Here is a 13,894-nt window from a genome sequence, read left to right on the forward strand (position 1 = left end):
CATTTTGTTGGTGTGGCACAGAACGGACATGTTGACATGCGGAGATTCAAGCACTCCTCATTCTCTAGCGGGTGACTTTTCAAATGCTGCTACACATTAGCAGTAATGCTACTTTTTGTAGCAACGCTTTTGCCCCACACTTGACAAATTACGGTATTCCCGCTTGAAGCCAAAACCACCGCCAGACGATGGACTCTGTGCGTTTTTCTTGGGAATTAATTCTTCTTTCACTTGTTACCAGATTCGCACCTTCTTTCTCTCGTATTACCACTCGCACTAAAGCTAACGTTACCCATGCCGCTACCTCTCTGCTCCGCGAGGGCGTATACGTATGTGACGTATGTAAGAAGGTGCATTGGTTTAAGTCTCTGTGAGAAGGAGAGACAAAAAAAAGAGTCAGAAGAGCCTGTAGTGTAATGCCAGCAGCTAAAATCAACTACGTGAGAACGTATACTCGAATATCACGATAGTCATTTTCTATATAACACAGAGACAAACCCACGATATATCGAGTATATCGCCCAGCTCTACATCCAATACTTGTTTTTTTGGTTGATATCACACCAATATCCTACTGTATATTAGACCATGACAACCTAAATCTAGGTGTGAAACACATATAACCTAAATGTAAATAATAATGAACCCAGCCTTTGGCGCTCCAAACAAAATGACTCAGCGGGCCAAATTTGGCGCGTGCCCCACTTTGGGTACCCCTACTTTTGTTTACACCAGTGGTCCCCAACCTTTTTGTAGCTGCGGACCGGTCAACGCTTGACAAATTATCAAGCGTTGGTGGGGGGTTATTTATTTTTTTTATTTTTTTTTTGTCATGAAAAAGGGAGTTTTTTTTTGTTGTTGCACTAATTGTAAGTGTATCTTGTGTTTTTCATGTTGATTTAATAAAAAATAAAAAGTAAAAATGTATAAAAAATTATTCTGCGGCCCGGTGGTTGGGGACCACTGGTTTAAATAAACTCTATTACATGCTTATAACAGTTATCAAACACATTTTAATTAATGAAAAATAACATGCAAAATGTACACAGTTTTATACTTACAAAACGTGTAGTTATACAACTTGACGTCAAATCAAAGCAATCTTGTCTTGATATGGAACTTGACTTGACTTGACTTAGAAAATTTCCCTTGTGGATCCTAAAAGTTTGTCTAAGTCTAAGCCTAAGTTCCTGCTGGAAAATGCTGAGTGAATTGACTGCTGGATTCAGAGCTGCAGCACTCTTTTTTTCCCCAGCAGATAGTGCCATCAAAGTATTTTCTACTTGTTTCTAAAAATATATACATATATACACAGTACATCTAAAAATGTTTATAGTGACCACTTTAGGGAGACAGCAAAAGTGGCCACTATACACAGGTTGCCATGATGAACTCACAAAATCAAGCGTTGAATTGCCGTCACTTAATAATTTTAATTAATAAAACTACAACATTATGGAAGGAAACACTAAACAATTCATATTGTAGCAAATGTATCTTAAAAGGAGTAAACAAATAAATTATAATTGGGCGTCGTAGTAAAGCCATAGGTTTTGCAGAGATACGGTTGGAGCAGGGCAGAAGATACGACACAAACAAAATAAATCCCGTTGAATTTCAGAATAAAACGCGAGCACAAAAATACGGAAAAACAAAGTCAAATCCAAGCAAGTTCACACCTCTTCTTTTTCTCGAGTTAAATAGTCTGCCTGTTTGTTGTTGACTTTATCCCACATACTATCACTGCTATACTATTGTTTATACATTTTTTCATTCATTACTTTTTCATGACTTTTTCCTGTATGTAAAAATCTGCACTGCAACCGCATAATTTCCCCGTTTTGGGATAAATAAGTCTACAATATCCTATCCTCCTGTTTCGTTTCGTTATGAATGCCAAACCGCAAATAGGCAGGACTCTACATCCATGCATCAATAAAATGACAAATAAATGAAAGTACAGGAAAAATAAGTACTAAGATTTAACACGAACATATATATCTCCCTTTCATAATTATTTATAGACAAAAATAATGGGACACCTGGCAATTGGACTAAAACTCATTTTTATTGCTGCCCTCAGAACGCTGCTTGTAACACTGATTATACTGTATATGAATATAAACGTTTAATCGTCTTTTTACACAATTTGCATAGGAAACTCTTTGATTATTGCATGAACAGATTAATGGAAAACTTGCATCCTAATGAAGTCAAGGTAACAAGCAGATATTCAAGTATATAAGGGCCGCTAAAAATTACAATGTGGCTCACATAAACTATGTGGCAGGCCACAAAAAAATTATGACACGGCTAAAGTAAAATTTAAAAAAATATGTGTGGCAGATGACTAAAAAAAGGTGATGCGGTTTGAGTAAAATTACGGGGCGGGCCACTTAAAATGATGTGGCGGACTACATAAATGATGTAGCGGGCCACTTAATATGACATAGCACAGCCCATAAATAATGTGGTGGGCCATTTAAGATGATGTGGCACCACATAAGTGACGTGCCAGGCTACTAAAAACGAAGCGCTGGCTCGCATAAAATAATATGGCGGGTCACCTTAAATTATGTAGCGGACGGCAGAAAATTATGTGGCGGGTCACATTTAATGATGTGGCAGACCACACAAAATTATGTTGCGGGTCATTAAAAATGATATGGCATGTCACATTAAGTGTGGCAGACCAAATAAAAATGTGGCGGACTATATAAGTGGTGCGGCAGCTCCCTAAAAATAATGTAGCTGCCCGCATAAAATAATGTGGCAGGCCGCATACAATGAGGTGGCGGCCCACATAAAATTACGTGGCACGTCAGCAAAAATGATGTGGCGGACGACATAAATGATGTGGCGGGCCACTTAATATGACATAGCACAGTCCATAAATAATGTGGTGGGCCATTTAAAATGATGTGGCACCATGTAAATAAATTGGCGGCCCATTTAAAATGATGTGGCACCACATAAGTGACGGGCCAGGCTACTAAAAACAAAGCGCCGGCTCGCATAAAATAATATGGCGGGTCACCTTAAATTATGTAGCGGATGGCAGAAAAGGATGTGGCGCACCACATAAAAGATGTGGCGGGTCACATTTAATGATGTGGCAGACCACACAAAATGATGTGGCGGGTCATTAAAAATGATATGGCATGTCACATTAAGTGTGGCAGACCACATAAAAATATGGCGGACTATATAAGTGTTGTTGCGGCCCGAATAAAATAATGTGGCAGACCGCATACAATGAGGTGGCGGGTCAGCAAAAATGATGTGGCGGACTACATAAATGACGTGGCGGGCCACATATGACATAGCATAGCCCATACATAATTTGGTGGGCCATTTAACATGATGTGGCACCACGTAAATAATAAAGCGGGCCATTTATAACGATGTGGCACCACATAAGTGACGTCCCAGGCTACTAAAAACGAAGTGGCGGCTCGCATAAAATAATAGAATAGAAGAAAATGGACTTTGTCATTATATTTGCATATAACGAGACTCCAACTTAAGGTGCGGTAGTGGGACCAAATATGGGTAAAATAAATAACACAATAGGTAATAAAGGAATAAACTAACAATTGAAATAAACAGACTACTATCCAATAAAAATAATAAGCAATCCTGTACAATACACAAAACACAATATAAATACAAAATACTGTACAATATACAAAACAAGACAAGAGTATTATGGCGGGTCACCGAAACTTATGTCGGAGACGGCAGAAAATTCTCTGGCGGACCACATAAAATGATGTGGCGGACCACATTTAATGTTGTGGCGGACTACGTAAAATGATGTGGCAGGCTACATTTAATGATGTGGCGGGACACTAAAAATGATGTGGCATGTCACATTAAGTTTGGCAGACTGCAGAAAATTATGTGGCGGACTATATAAGTGTTGCGGCAGCACCCTAAAAATAATGTGGCGGCCCGCATAAAATAATTTGGCAGGCCAGCAAAATGATGTTGCAGACCGCATAAATCAATATAGTGGACCACATTTAATGACTTGGCAGACCAATCAAATGATGTGGAAAACCACATTAAATGATGTTGTGGGGCACTGTAATTTATAACGTGGTGGGCCACAATAAATCATGTGGCTTGAAGTTGAACACCTGTGACAAAGAGGAAAATATGCGGAGTTGTTTCTATAACACTTTGCAGCTCTAACAGTAGTCCCACTTTCTGAGAAACTATTTTTTAATATCTTGGAGTTTGTCCATTCATCATAACAGCTTTTGTGCGGTCAGAGGGTCACTGATGTTGAACCTGAGACCATCTCTGTACTGGCTCATCCCAGAGGTATTTACTGGGGTTACCACAGGGATTTCCAGCTCTACAACACCAAACTCAACAGACTGTTCCTTACAAACCATAGTGTAGTTGAAAATGTCTCAGCATGGGGAGGAATTAATAACGTGTCCATTTAGTGTAGGCCAGTGATTCTCAAGCTTTGGTACGCGTACCACTGAAACACTTGATTAGTGTTTTATTATCATATATTCAAACAGAGTTATTGTTTTAACTGTGTGTAATGTTACAGTGGCCAAACATTAAATACACTGGTTAAATATAACCTCTGCCTTGTTTTTAATGAATACTTGGGCCTACTACACAACTGTTTCAATATTGGTCAATCATGGTGGTCTTTGGAGAGAAAAGTGTTTTCTGAGGTGGTACTTGGTGAAAAAAGTCTGAGACAATTGTAGTTAATGTATCTCACAGTTTTGTAGTTTTAGCATATTTTTTGTAAAAAAAACAAAACTAAACAAGTATTTAAAAAAACACCCTTGTCAGCATGTGACAATCACTGATTGAAGGGTCAACTTCGCTTGTACTACAGTCTGGTAACAACGTTCTTTGTATCTATAACCCTGTTTTAGTAAGATGTAAATTGTACAACAAACCTGAATAATTGTGCCATAAAGCAGTGTTTTTCAACCTTTTTTGAGCAAAGACACATTTTTAGCGTTAAAAAAATCCGGAAGCACATCACCAGCAGAAATCATTAAAAAATTAAACTCGGTTGACAGTAAAAAGTCTTTGTCACAATTGTTGGCTATGACTTTAAACCATAACCAACCATGCATCACTATAGCTCTTGTCTAAAAGTAGATGTACTTTCAAACTTTGACTTATTTTGAGTTTTTTGCTGTTTTCCTGTGTGCAGTGATATAGTTTTTGTCTTGCGCTCTTATTTTGGTGGCTTTTTCTCTTTTTTTTGTATTTACCTGGAGCAGTTTCATGTCTTCCATTGAGCGTTATTCCCCACATTCAATTTGTTTTAGCAATCAAAAATATTTAAGTTGTTTTTTATCATTCTTTGAGGGGACATTGTTGATTGTCATGTCATGTTCGGATGTACATTGTGGAAGTAGGGCTGGGCGATATATCGATATAAACGATATATCGCAAGTTTGTCTCTGTGTGATATAGAAAATGACTATATCGTAATATTTGATTATATGTTCTCACACAGTTGCTTTTAGCTGCGGGCATTATATTACTGGTGTTTCCCACTCCTTCTTGTCTCTCCTTCTCACAGAGACGCAAAACAAGCACACCTTCTTACATACGTCACATACTGTCGTGCGTCTAGTGTCATACGCTCTCGCCGAGCAGAGAGGTAGCAGCATGGCGAATGTTAGCTGAGGCAGGTCGAGCGGAGCGGAGCTTGTGACAATACAAGAGAGAGAAGGTGCGAAACTGATCACAAATGGAGGAAAAACAATAAATGCCCAAAATAAAGAGCAGGGGATCCATCATCTGGCGGTGGTTTGGCTTCAAGTGGGAAAATATTCAGCAGACAACAGCAATATGCAAAGTATGCAGCAGAAGTGATACTACAAAAAGGTAGCAACACTATTAATTTGTTCTTTCATTTAAAAAGTCACCCGCGAGAGAATGAAGAGTATTTATTAAATACAGTTTTGGTCAATTGACTTAGTTGTGATTTCCCTCTCTGCATGAAAGTTTAAAAGTAGCATATATTAATGCAGTATGAAGAAGAATGTTTTAATGTAGACACATAGAATCATCATACTGCTGTGATTATATGCATCAAGTGTTCATTCAAGGCCAAGGCAAAATATCGTAAATATATATCGTATTTCGCAATATGGCATAAAATATCGCGATATTAAAGGCCTATTGAAACCCACGACTACCAACCACACAATCTGATAATTTATATATCAATGATGAAATATTAACATTGCAACACATGCCGATACGGACGGTTTAGTTTACTAAATTACAATTTTATACATTCCGCGGAGTTTCCTGTTGAAAACGTTGTGGAATGATGACGCGTGTTTGTGATGTTATTGGTTGGAGGGGACATATTAGTCCAGCTACACTTACGGCTAAAACTTGTCTCTTTTCATCCCGCAATTACACAGTATTTTGGACATATGTGTTGCTGAATCTTTTGCAATTTTTACAATTAATAATGGAGAAGTCAAAGTAGAAAGATGGAAGTGGGAAGCTATTAGCCTTTAGCCACACAAACACACGGTATTTCTTTGTTTAAAATTCCTGCAGGTGAAGCTTTACTATGGATCAGAGCGGTCAAGCGAACATGGATCCGACTACATGTCAACCGGCAGTTTTCGGTGAGAAAATTGTGGAAATAAGTCGCCTCTTACCGGAAATCAGCGGAGCCAGCGACCTCCTGCAGCTGCCGTGACTTCTCTCAGAGACTCTGGCGTCAAAACACCCGTGGCCACACCCCTCCGACTTTAAGGTACGGTTTAACTCACTAAAACACTAGCAACACAATAGGCAGATAAGGGATTTTCCAGTATCATCCTAGGAATTGTGTCCAATAACATCTGAATCGGTCTCACTGCAATCGCCTTTTTTTTTCTTTCTTTTTTTCTAGTCCTTCACTCTAAATTACCTCATCCACGAATCTTTCATCCTAGCTCAAATTAATAGGGAAATTGTCGCTTTTTCGGTCCGAATAGCTCTAGCTGCTGCTGGCTATGATTGTAAACAATGTGAGGATGTGAGGAGCTCTACAACCAGTGACGTCACACGCACATCGTCTGCTACTTCCGGTAAAGGCAAGGCTTTTTTATTAGCGACTTAAAGTTGCAAACTTTCTCGTCGATTTTCTCTACTAAATCCTTTCAGCAAAAATATGGCAATATCGCGAAATGATCAAGTATGACGCATCGAATGGACCTGCTATCCCTGTTTAGATAAGAAAATCTAATTTCAGTAGGCCTTTAATGCAGTATGAAGAAGATCGTTTTAATGTAGACACAGAATCATCATACTGCTGTGATTATATGTATCAAGTGTTCATTCAAGGCCAAGGCAAAATATTGTAATATATATCGTCGCAATATGGCACAAAAATATTGCTATATTAGTAAAAGCCAATATCGCCCAGCCCTAGGTGGACGCCACCTTTGCTCCACAGTAAGTCTTTGCTGTCGTCCAGCATTCTGTTTTTGTTTACTTTGTAGCCAGTTCGGTCTTAGTTTCGTTCTGCATAGCCTTCCCTAATCTTGTTGTAAGCATTTCACCAATCTCGTGCACTTTGCAAATTATACGTAATTTCCATTGTGCGCAAGCAATTTGCATATCGCAAGACGAGATTTAAAACGAGATTTTGTGGATGGTTTAGTCAGTAACCCTACATTATATTTTATAAATAGTAAACCAAGTTGTGGTAGTAGTTTAGTCTGTAGTTTAGTCGTGGATGTACACTGTATAGTGGTTAGGGTTGGACGGATTTGAGGGCAATACTCAGTTATATTGTCCCGACTACAAATGAATAGATTTACTTAAGTACTTAATCAATTATTTTGATACCAAAAACATGTATTTGCGCCCATTGATTTGCAAAATGTGCACCATGCATCATTCAAATATATAAGCCTCGACCCCTCTCTAACCTTAGACCTATCTGTAATCTTCCATAGATTTCCAAAATATTAGAGAAAGTTGTCTACAGTTAGTTGTTGCCCTTCTTAGAGGATAATGGTAGCACTGAGCTGTTCCAGTCCGGTTTTAAAGCCCTCCACAGCACGGAGTCAGCGCTTCTAAAAGTTTTTAACGATATGCTTCTGTCAACTGATTCTGGCAAATATGTCGTCCTGGTGTTTTTAGATCTGTCTGCTGCGTTCGACACGCTCGACCATGCCACCTTAATCACTCGTCTTGAGAACTGTGTGGGTATTAAGGGCGCCGCCCTCAACTGGTTCCGGTCGTACCTTGCCGACAGGAGTTTTTGTTTAAAAATAGACAGTTTTTTTGTCTTCCACAGCTCCTCTACCACACGGGGTCCCCCAGGGCTCAATCCTTGCCCCAATTCTATTTGCTCTTTACCTTCTCCCCCTTGGTTTTATTTTTAGGAAGTATGGTATTGCATTTAATTTTTATGCCGATGATTGCCAGATATATTTTCCCATGGCACAAAATAACACAGTTCAACGTCTCATTGACTGCCTGCACGACATCAAAGCCTGGCTTTCAGCTAACTTCCTGAGTCTAAATGAAGACATAACAGAATTTATGTTGTTCGGTCCAAGTCACTTTCCCTCCCCCAACGTTGACCTCGGCACTCCGACCCCGTATCTCAGCGACTGTGTTACAAACCTGGGGGTAAAGTTCGACTCAGATTTTAAATTCGAAAAACAAATCAGCAGCGTCGTTCAAAAAAGCTTTTATCAATTACGCCAAATAGCAAAAGTGAAACCGCTTCTGTCAGGACATGATCTCGAGAAATTAATTCACGCCTTTATCTCAAAATGTTTAGACTACTGCAATGCCCTGTACATAGGCATTAGCCAGGCCTCCCTCGCCCGCCTACAGCTCGTGCAGAACTCTGCTGCTCGTCTGCTAACACAGACCCGCAGACGTGAGCACATCACCCCTATATTAGCGTCCCTTCACTGGCTCCCTGTGAGTTATCGAATCAATTTTAAACTCCTTCTATATGTTTTTAAATGTCTAAACAACCTCGCGCCAACATATCTCTCCAACCTGCTTCAGCCTTACTGCACCACTCGATCCCTAAGATCAGCTGCTACTGACGGTCCCTGACACAAGGCTGGAGCTTAGAGGTGACAGAGCTTTCGCCGCTGCTGCTCCCAAGCTCTGGAAGGACCTACCGCTGAGTGTTAGACAAGCCTCCTCTCTTCCTGTTTTTAAATTTCTCTTAAAAACATACTTTTATTCCTTGGCTTTTAACACTGAGTGATATCCATCCTGCAATGGCGCCCCATTATACACCTGCTCTGAACTTGTTTTTATGTTTTATTTGTCACCGATTCTGTTCATAACTTTTATGGACAGAATTTCTAGGTGCAGTCAAGGCGTTGAGGGGTTCTGGTTTGGTGACCGCAGGATTAGGTCTCTGCTTTTTGCAGATGATGTGGTCCTGATGGCTTCATCTGACCGGGATTTTCAGCTCTCACTGGATCGGTTCGCAGCAGAGTGTGAAGCGACCGGAATGAGAATCAGCACCTCCAAGTCCGAGTCCATGGTTCTCGCCCGGAAAAGGGTGGAATGCCATCTCCGGGTTGGGGAGGAGACCATGCCCCAACTGGAGGAGTTCAAGTACCTAGGAGTCTTGTTCACGAGTGAGGGAAGAGTGATCGACAGGCGGATCGGTGCGGCGTCTTCAGTAATGCGAACGTTGTACCGATCCGTTGTGGTGAAGAAGGAGCTGAGCCGGAAGGCAAAGCTCTCAATTTACCGGTCGATCTACGTTCCCATCCTCACCTATGGTCATGAGCTTTGGGTCATGACCGAAAGGATAAGATCACGGGTACAAGCGGCCGAAATGAGTTTCCTCCGCCGTGTGGCGGGGCTCTCCCTTAGAGATAGGGTGAGAAGCTCTGCCATCCGGGAGGAGCTCAAAGTAAAGCCGCTGCTCCTTCACATCGGGAGGAGCCAGATGAGGTGGTTCGGGCATCTGGTCTGGATGCCACCCGGACGCCTCCCTAGGGAGGTGTTTAGGGCACGTCCAACCGGTAGGAGGCCACGGGGAAGACCCAGGACACGTTGGGAAGACTATGTCTCCCGGCTGGCCTGGGAACGCCTCAGGATCCCCCGGGAAGAGCTAGACGAAGTGGCTGGAGAGAGGGAAGTCTGGGTTTCCCCGCTTAGGCTGTTGCCCCCGCGACCCGACCTCGGATAAGCGGAAGAAGATGGATGGATGGATGAATGGATGTTTTATTTATGTATTTTTTATCATGTTCTGTTTGTGTTGTGTTCTTTGCTCGGTCCTCTTATTATCTTTTAACCTGCCCATTGTACAGCACTTTGGCTACCCCTGTGGTAAATTTTAAATGTGCTTTATAAATAAATTTGATTTGATATAGCTGGAAGCAATTTGCAAAAAGATTGCGCATTATACAAATTTGCAAAATGCGGTTGCGCATTTTGCAAATTCCTCACATTAGTATTGTGCCTATGACAAACTTCAATGACTTTTCTTAGGGGCACTCACCTTTTGTTTATTTTTGCTTTAAGCATTAGACACATTTTTACCTGCACAGTGCCTCCCGCTGTTCCTGACTTCTACAAAGCAATTAGCTATCGGCTGCCACCTACTGATATGGAAGAGTATTACACGGTTACTCTGACGAGCTCTAGACAGCACCGATACTCAACAACACATCATTTGCAAAATATAATTACTGGTTTGCAAAACATATTTATAACCCAAATATTTGAAATTAGATAATCTCCCACGGCACACAGTGGTTGAAGAACACTGCGTGTAAATATAACACGCGTGTATTTAAGCCGCTATTGCGATAGGTATGCACGTGACAAACCCACGATTTAAAAAGTGTGACGTATGGCCCAAATGGCGCCGACTCCAAAAAGTGTAATGTATTTGTAAGATCGACCACAGACAGCCACACTTTACATTCTCACTATGTTTATTTTGTTTCAGTTCCACGCCCACGCACGCCGGGTTACTTACGTTGTCGAAGAGAGAGCCGACGTTGGCGGTGACAAGAAGCACATCGGTGTGTGTCTCCATGGTCCAGTCGCATCTAAAACACTCACGCTCGGCAATCAGTAGTTCTATAAGCGACTTCCTCAGCAGCTTAGCGAGGCTTATTGTGAGAAGCAGAGTAGTTCGCTCTTAAAATAAACTAGCATTGCAGCAAAGAGCCTGTGCAGCGTCTGGTGCCGACTGCTTTGCCGATGGCGGACAGTGGTCTCAGGTCCTCAAACGCAGCACGGGTGTGAAGGGACATAGTCGAGCGGAGGAGCGTTAAATTAAAAACAAACTATTATTTCTTTTTTTTTAAAGCGAAGTCTTCAATTCCTTCCCGAGTAATCTGACTAACAGCTTTGGGAGACTTACAGCGACCCAAGACAAGACGGCAGGACCAAGTCGCGGTGCGTTTAATGAACGTCCGTGATCCGCCCATTTACTGCGTGGTGAATGAAGTAGTCTTGGCATCACTCGAGCAAAGATCAAACTCGACATAAGGGTGTGTACGGGCTGCTTGCAAAATAACGTTCACTTGTTCTGTTACAAACACAAAATGTACAGTAGCGAACGTGCGTGTTTTCAATTGTCATTCATCACTCTCATATCCCCACTGTCCGGTAACTTTAAGGAACAGACGGACTTGAACGCACCATTTACGCTACCACAAACACGCCACAGCAGTAACAAACAGGAAGTCGTTTTTTTTGTTTTTTTACGAAACTACTTTGAATTGAGGGCATTTTGATGTCGAAAATATGTACTCCCCCAATTCTGCTTACGTAAAACAACAATTATTGCTATTTTAAAATAAGTGACATTGGTTTTTTTTGATTGATTGAAACCTTTATTAGTAGATTGCACACCCATGAATATTGTGAACCCCTGAACTGCAATTAAGTTGCCTTTTAATGACTGTTTTATAATACATTCCCATAAGTTAAGTCATTTCGTGCTAAAGACTGTAAAGCAGGGGTCTCAAACTCAATTTACCTGGGGGCCACTGAATGCAGTCTGGGTCGCGAGAAAAGATTTATTTAAAAAAAATGCAACACGGCGGTCAGCGGGTAATAGCCGGGAAAGTACCTGGATAGCGAGCGCAAAAAAGTGACGGCTCCATAAGTATTATCCGAGGTCATATAGAAATTTATGTAGTGTTCATCGTGTGAGGCAATGCAAATAAAAAAATAAAAAAACTTAACGGTCACAGTTATCGGGCGCTGTTAGAACTGATGGGTAGGTGTCGCGGTGTGACTGCAGCCAGGCACGTAAGCATACCCTCGTCTCCATGGCAACGTCTCTGTCGCTTTCACTAATTTTCCGCTTTTCCACTAACGCAGGGGTAGGCAACCCAGAATGTTAAAAGACTCATAACGCTGTCAAGCGGCATTTAAATAAAACTCGCGGGCCGCACTAACATTAAAGTTTCATATTAAGGTAGGGGGCCGCAAAATAACGTCTCGCGTGTCGGAGACCCCTGCTGTAAAGCAAGCCATTCAACTGCTAACCCGGTAATGACGTCACAAAGCCATTTTTTTTTTCCTATTGGGATTTGTGTAACCAAGGTGTTGCTGTAGCTTGTTTACTTATGGTGCAGTCAGTAGCCATTTGTTGAACTTCTTTAGTTATACTAGTGGTGTTCCTCAAGGTTCCATTTTAGGTCCTCTCTTTTTCACCATTTGTGCTATTCACCAAAGTTCAGTTTAAAAAAAATTGTAGACTCACATTTTAGCAGGGGATTCTTAACAACACTAGAGTGCTGCCATAGGACGCTTGTTCTCTGGAATATACAAAATAAAAATAATAGTGAAGGGAGAAGTCCTGCCCCGAGGCCGCCCAAAACAATTTACGAACCCTGTTCCCATATGAGTTGGGAAATTGTGTTAGATGTAAATATAAACAGAATACAATAATTTGCACATCATTTTCAACCCATATTCAGTTGAATATGCTACAAAGACAACGTATTTGATGTTCAAACTGATAAACATTTTTTTTTTTGTGCAAAGAATCATTAACTTTAGAATTTGATGCCAGCAACACGTGACAAATAAGTTGGGAAAGGTGGCAATAAATACTGATAAAGACGAGGAATGCTCATCAAACACGTATTTAGATCATCCAACAGGTGTGCAGGTTAATTGGGAACAGGTGGGTACCATGATTGGGTATAAAAACAGCTTCCTTGCCCCATCCTTTCAAAAGAAAGGATGGGGCGAGGTACACCCCTTTGTTCACAACTGCGTGAGCAAATAGTCAAACAGTTTAAGAACAAAAGTTCTCAAAGTGCAATTGCAAGAAATTTAGGGATTTCAACATCTACGGTCCATAATATCATCAAAAGGTTCAGAGAATCTGGAGAAATCACTCCACGTAAGCGGCATGGCCGGAAACCAACATTGAATGACCGTGACCATCGATCCCTTAGACGGCACTGTATCAAAAACAGACATCGATCTCTAAAGGATATCACCACATGGGCTCAGGAACACTTCAGAAAACACTGTCACTAAATACAGTTTGCCGCTACATCTGTAAGTGCAAGTTAAAGCTCTACTATGCAAAGCGAAAGCCATTTATCAGCAACATCCAGAAACGCCGCCGGCTTCTCTGGGCCTGAGATCACCTAAGATGGACTGATGCAAAGTGGAAAATTGTTCTGTGGTCTGACGAGTCCACATTTTAAATTGTTTTTAGAAATATTCGACATCGCGTCATCCGGACCAAAGGGGAAGCGAACCACCCAGACTGTTATCGACGCAAAGTTCAAAAGCCAGCATCTGTGATGGTAAGGGGGTGCATTAGTGCCCAAGGCATGGGTAACTTACACATCTGGGAAGGCACCATTAATGCTGAAAGGTACATACAGGTTTTGGAGCAACATATGCTGACATCTAA

General features: G+C 41.2%; 1 protein-coding gene across 6 annotated transcripts in view; it reads right to left on the reverse strand.

Annotated features, from left to right (window-relative positions):
- inpp5l (inositol polyphosphate-5-phosphatase L) overlaps positions 1-11,482 on the reverse strand; it is a 53,008-nt gene extending 41,526 nt beyond the window's left edge. For 5 of the 6 annotated variants that reach the window (XR_009807552.1, XM_061906713.1, XM_061906710.1 and 2 more), the window contains exon 1: positions 11,369-11,482. Coding sequence is in view for 5 of the 6 variants with exons in the window: in XM_061906713.1 (XP_061762697.1) it covers positions 11,369-11,467 (99 nt within the window). In the remaining variant the exon portion in view is untranslated. Of the gene's footprint in view, positions 1-10,978 lie in introns of all 6 variants that reach the window. The other variant, XM_061906714.1, reaches the window with a different exon arrangement.
- Between the last annotated feature and the right edge of the window lie 2,412 nt (positions 11,483-13,894).

The sequence above is a fragment of the Nerophis ophidion genome, linkage group LG07, assembly GCF_033978795.1.
Source record: "Nerophis ophidion isolate RoL-2023_Sa linkage group LG07, RoL_Noph_v1.0, whole genome shotgun sequence".
NCBI lineage: Eukaryota > Metazoa > Chordata > Actinopteri > Syngnathiformes > Syngnathidae > Nerophis > Nerophis ophidion.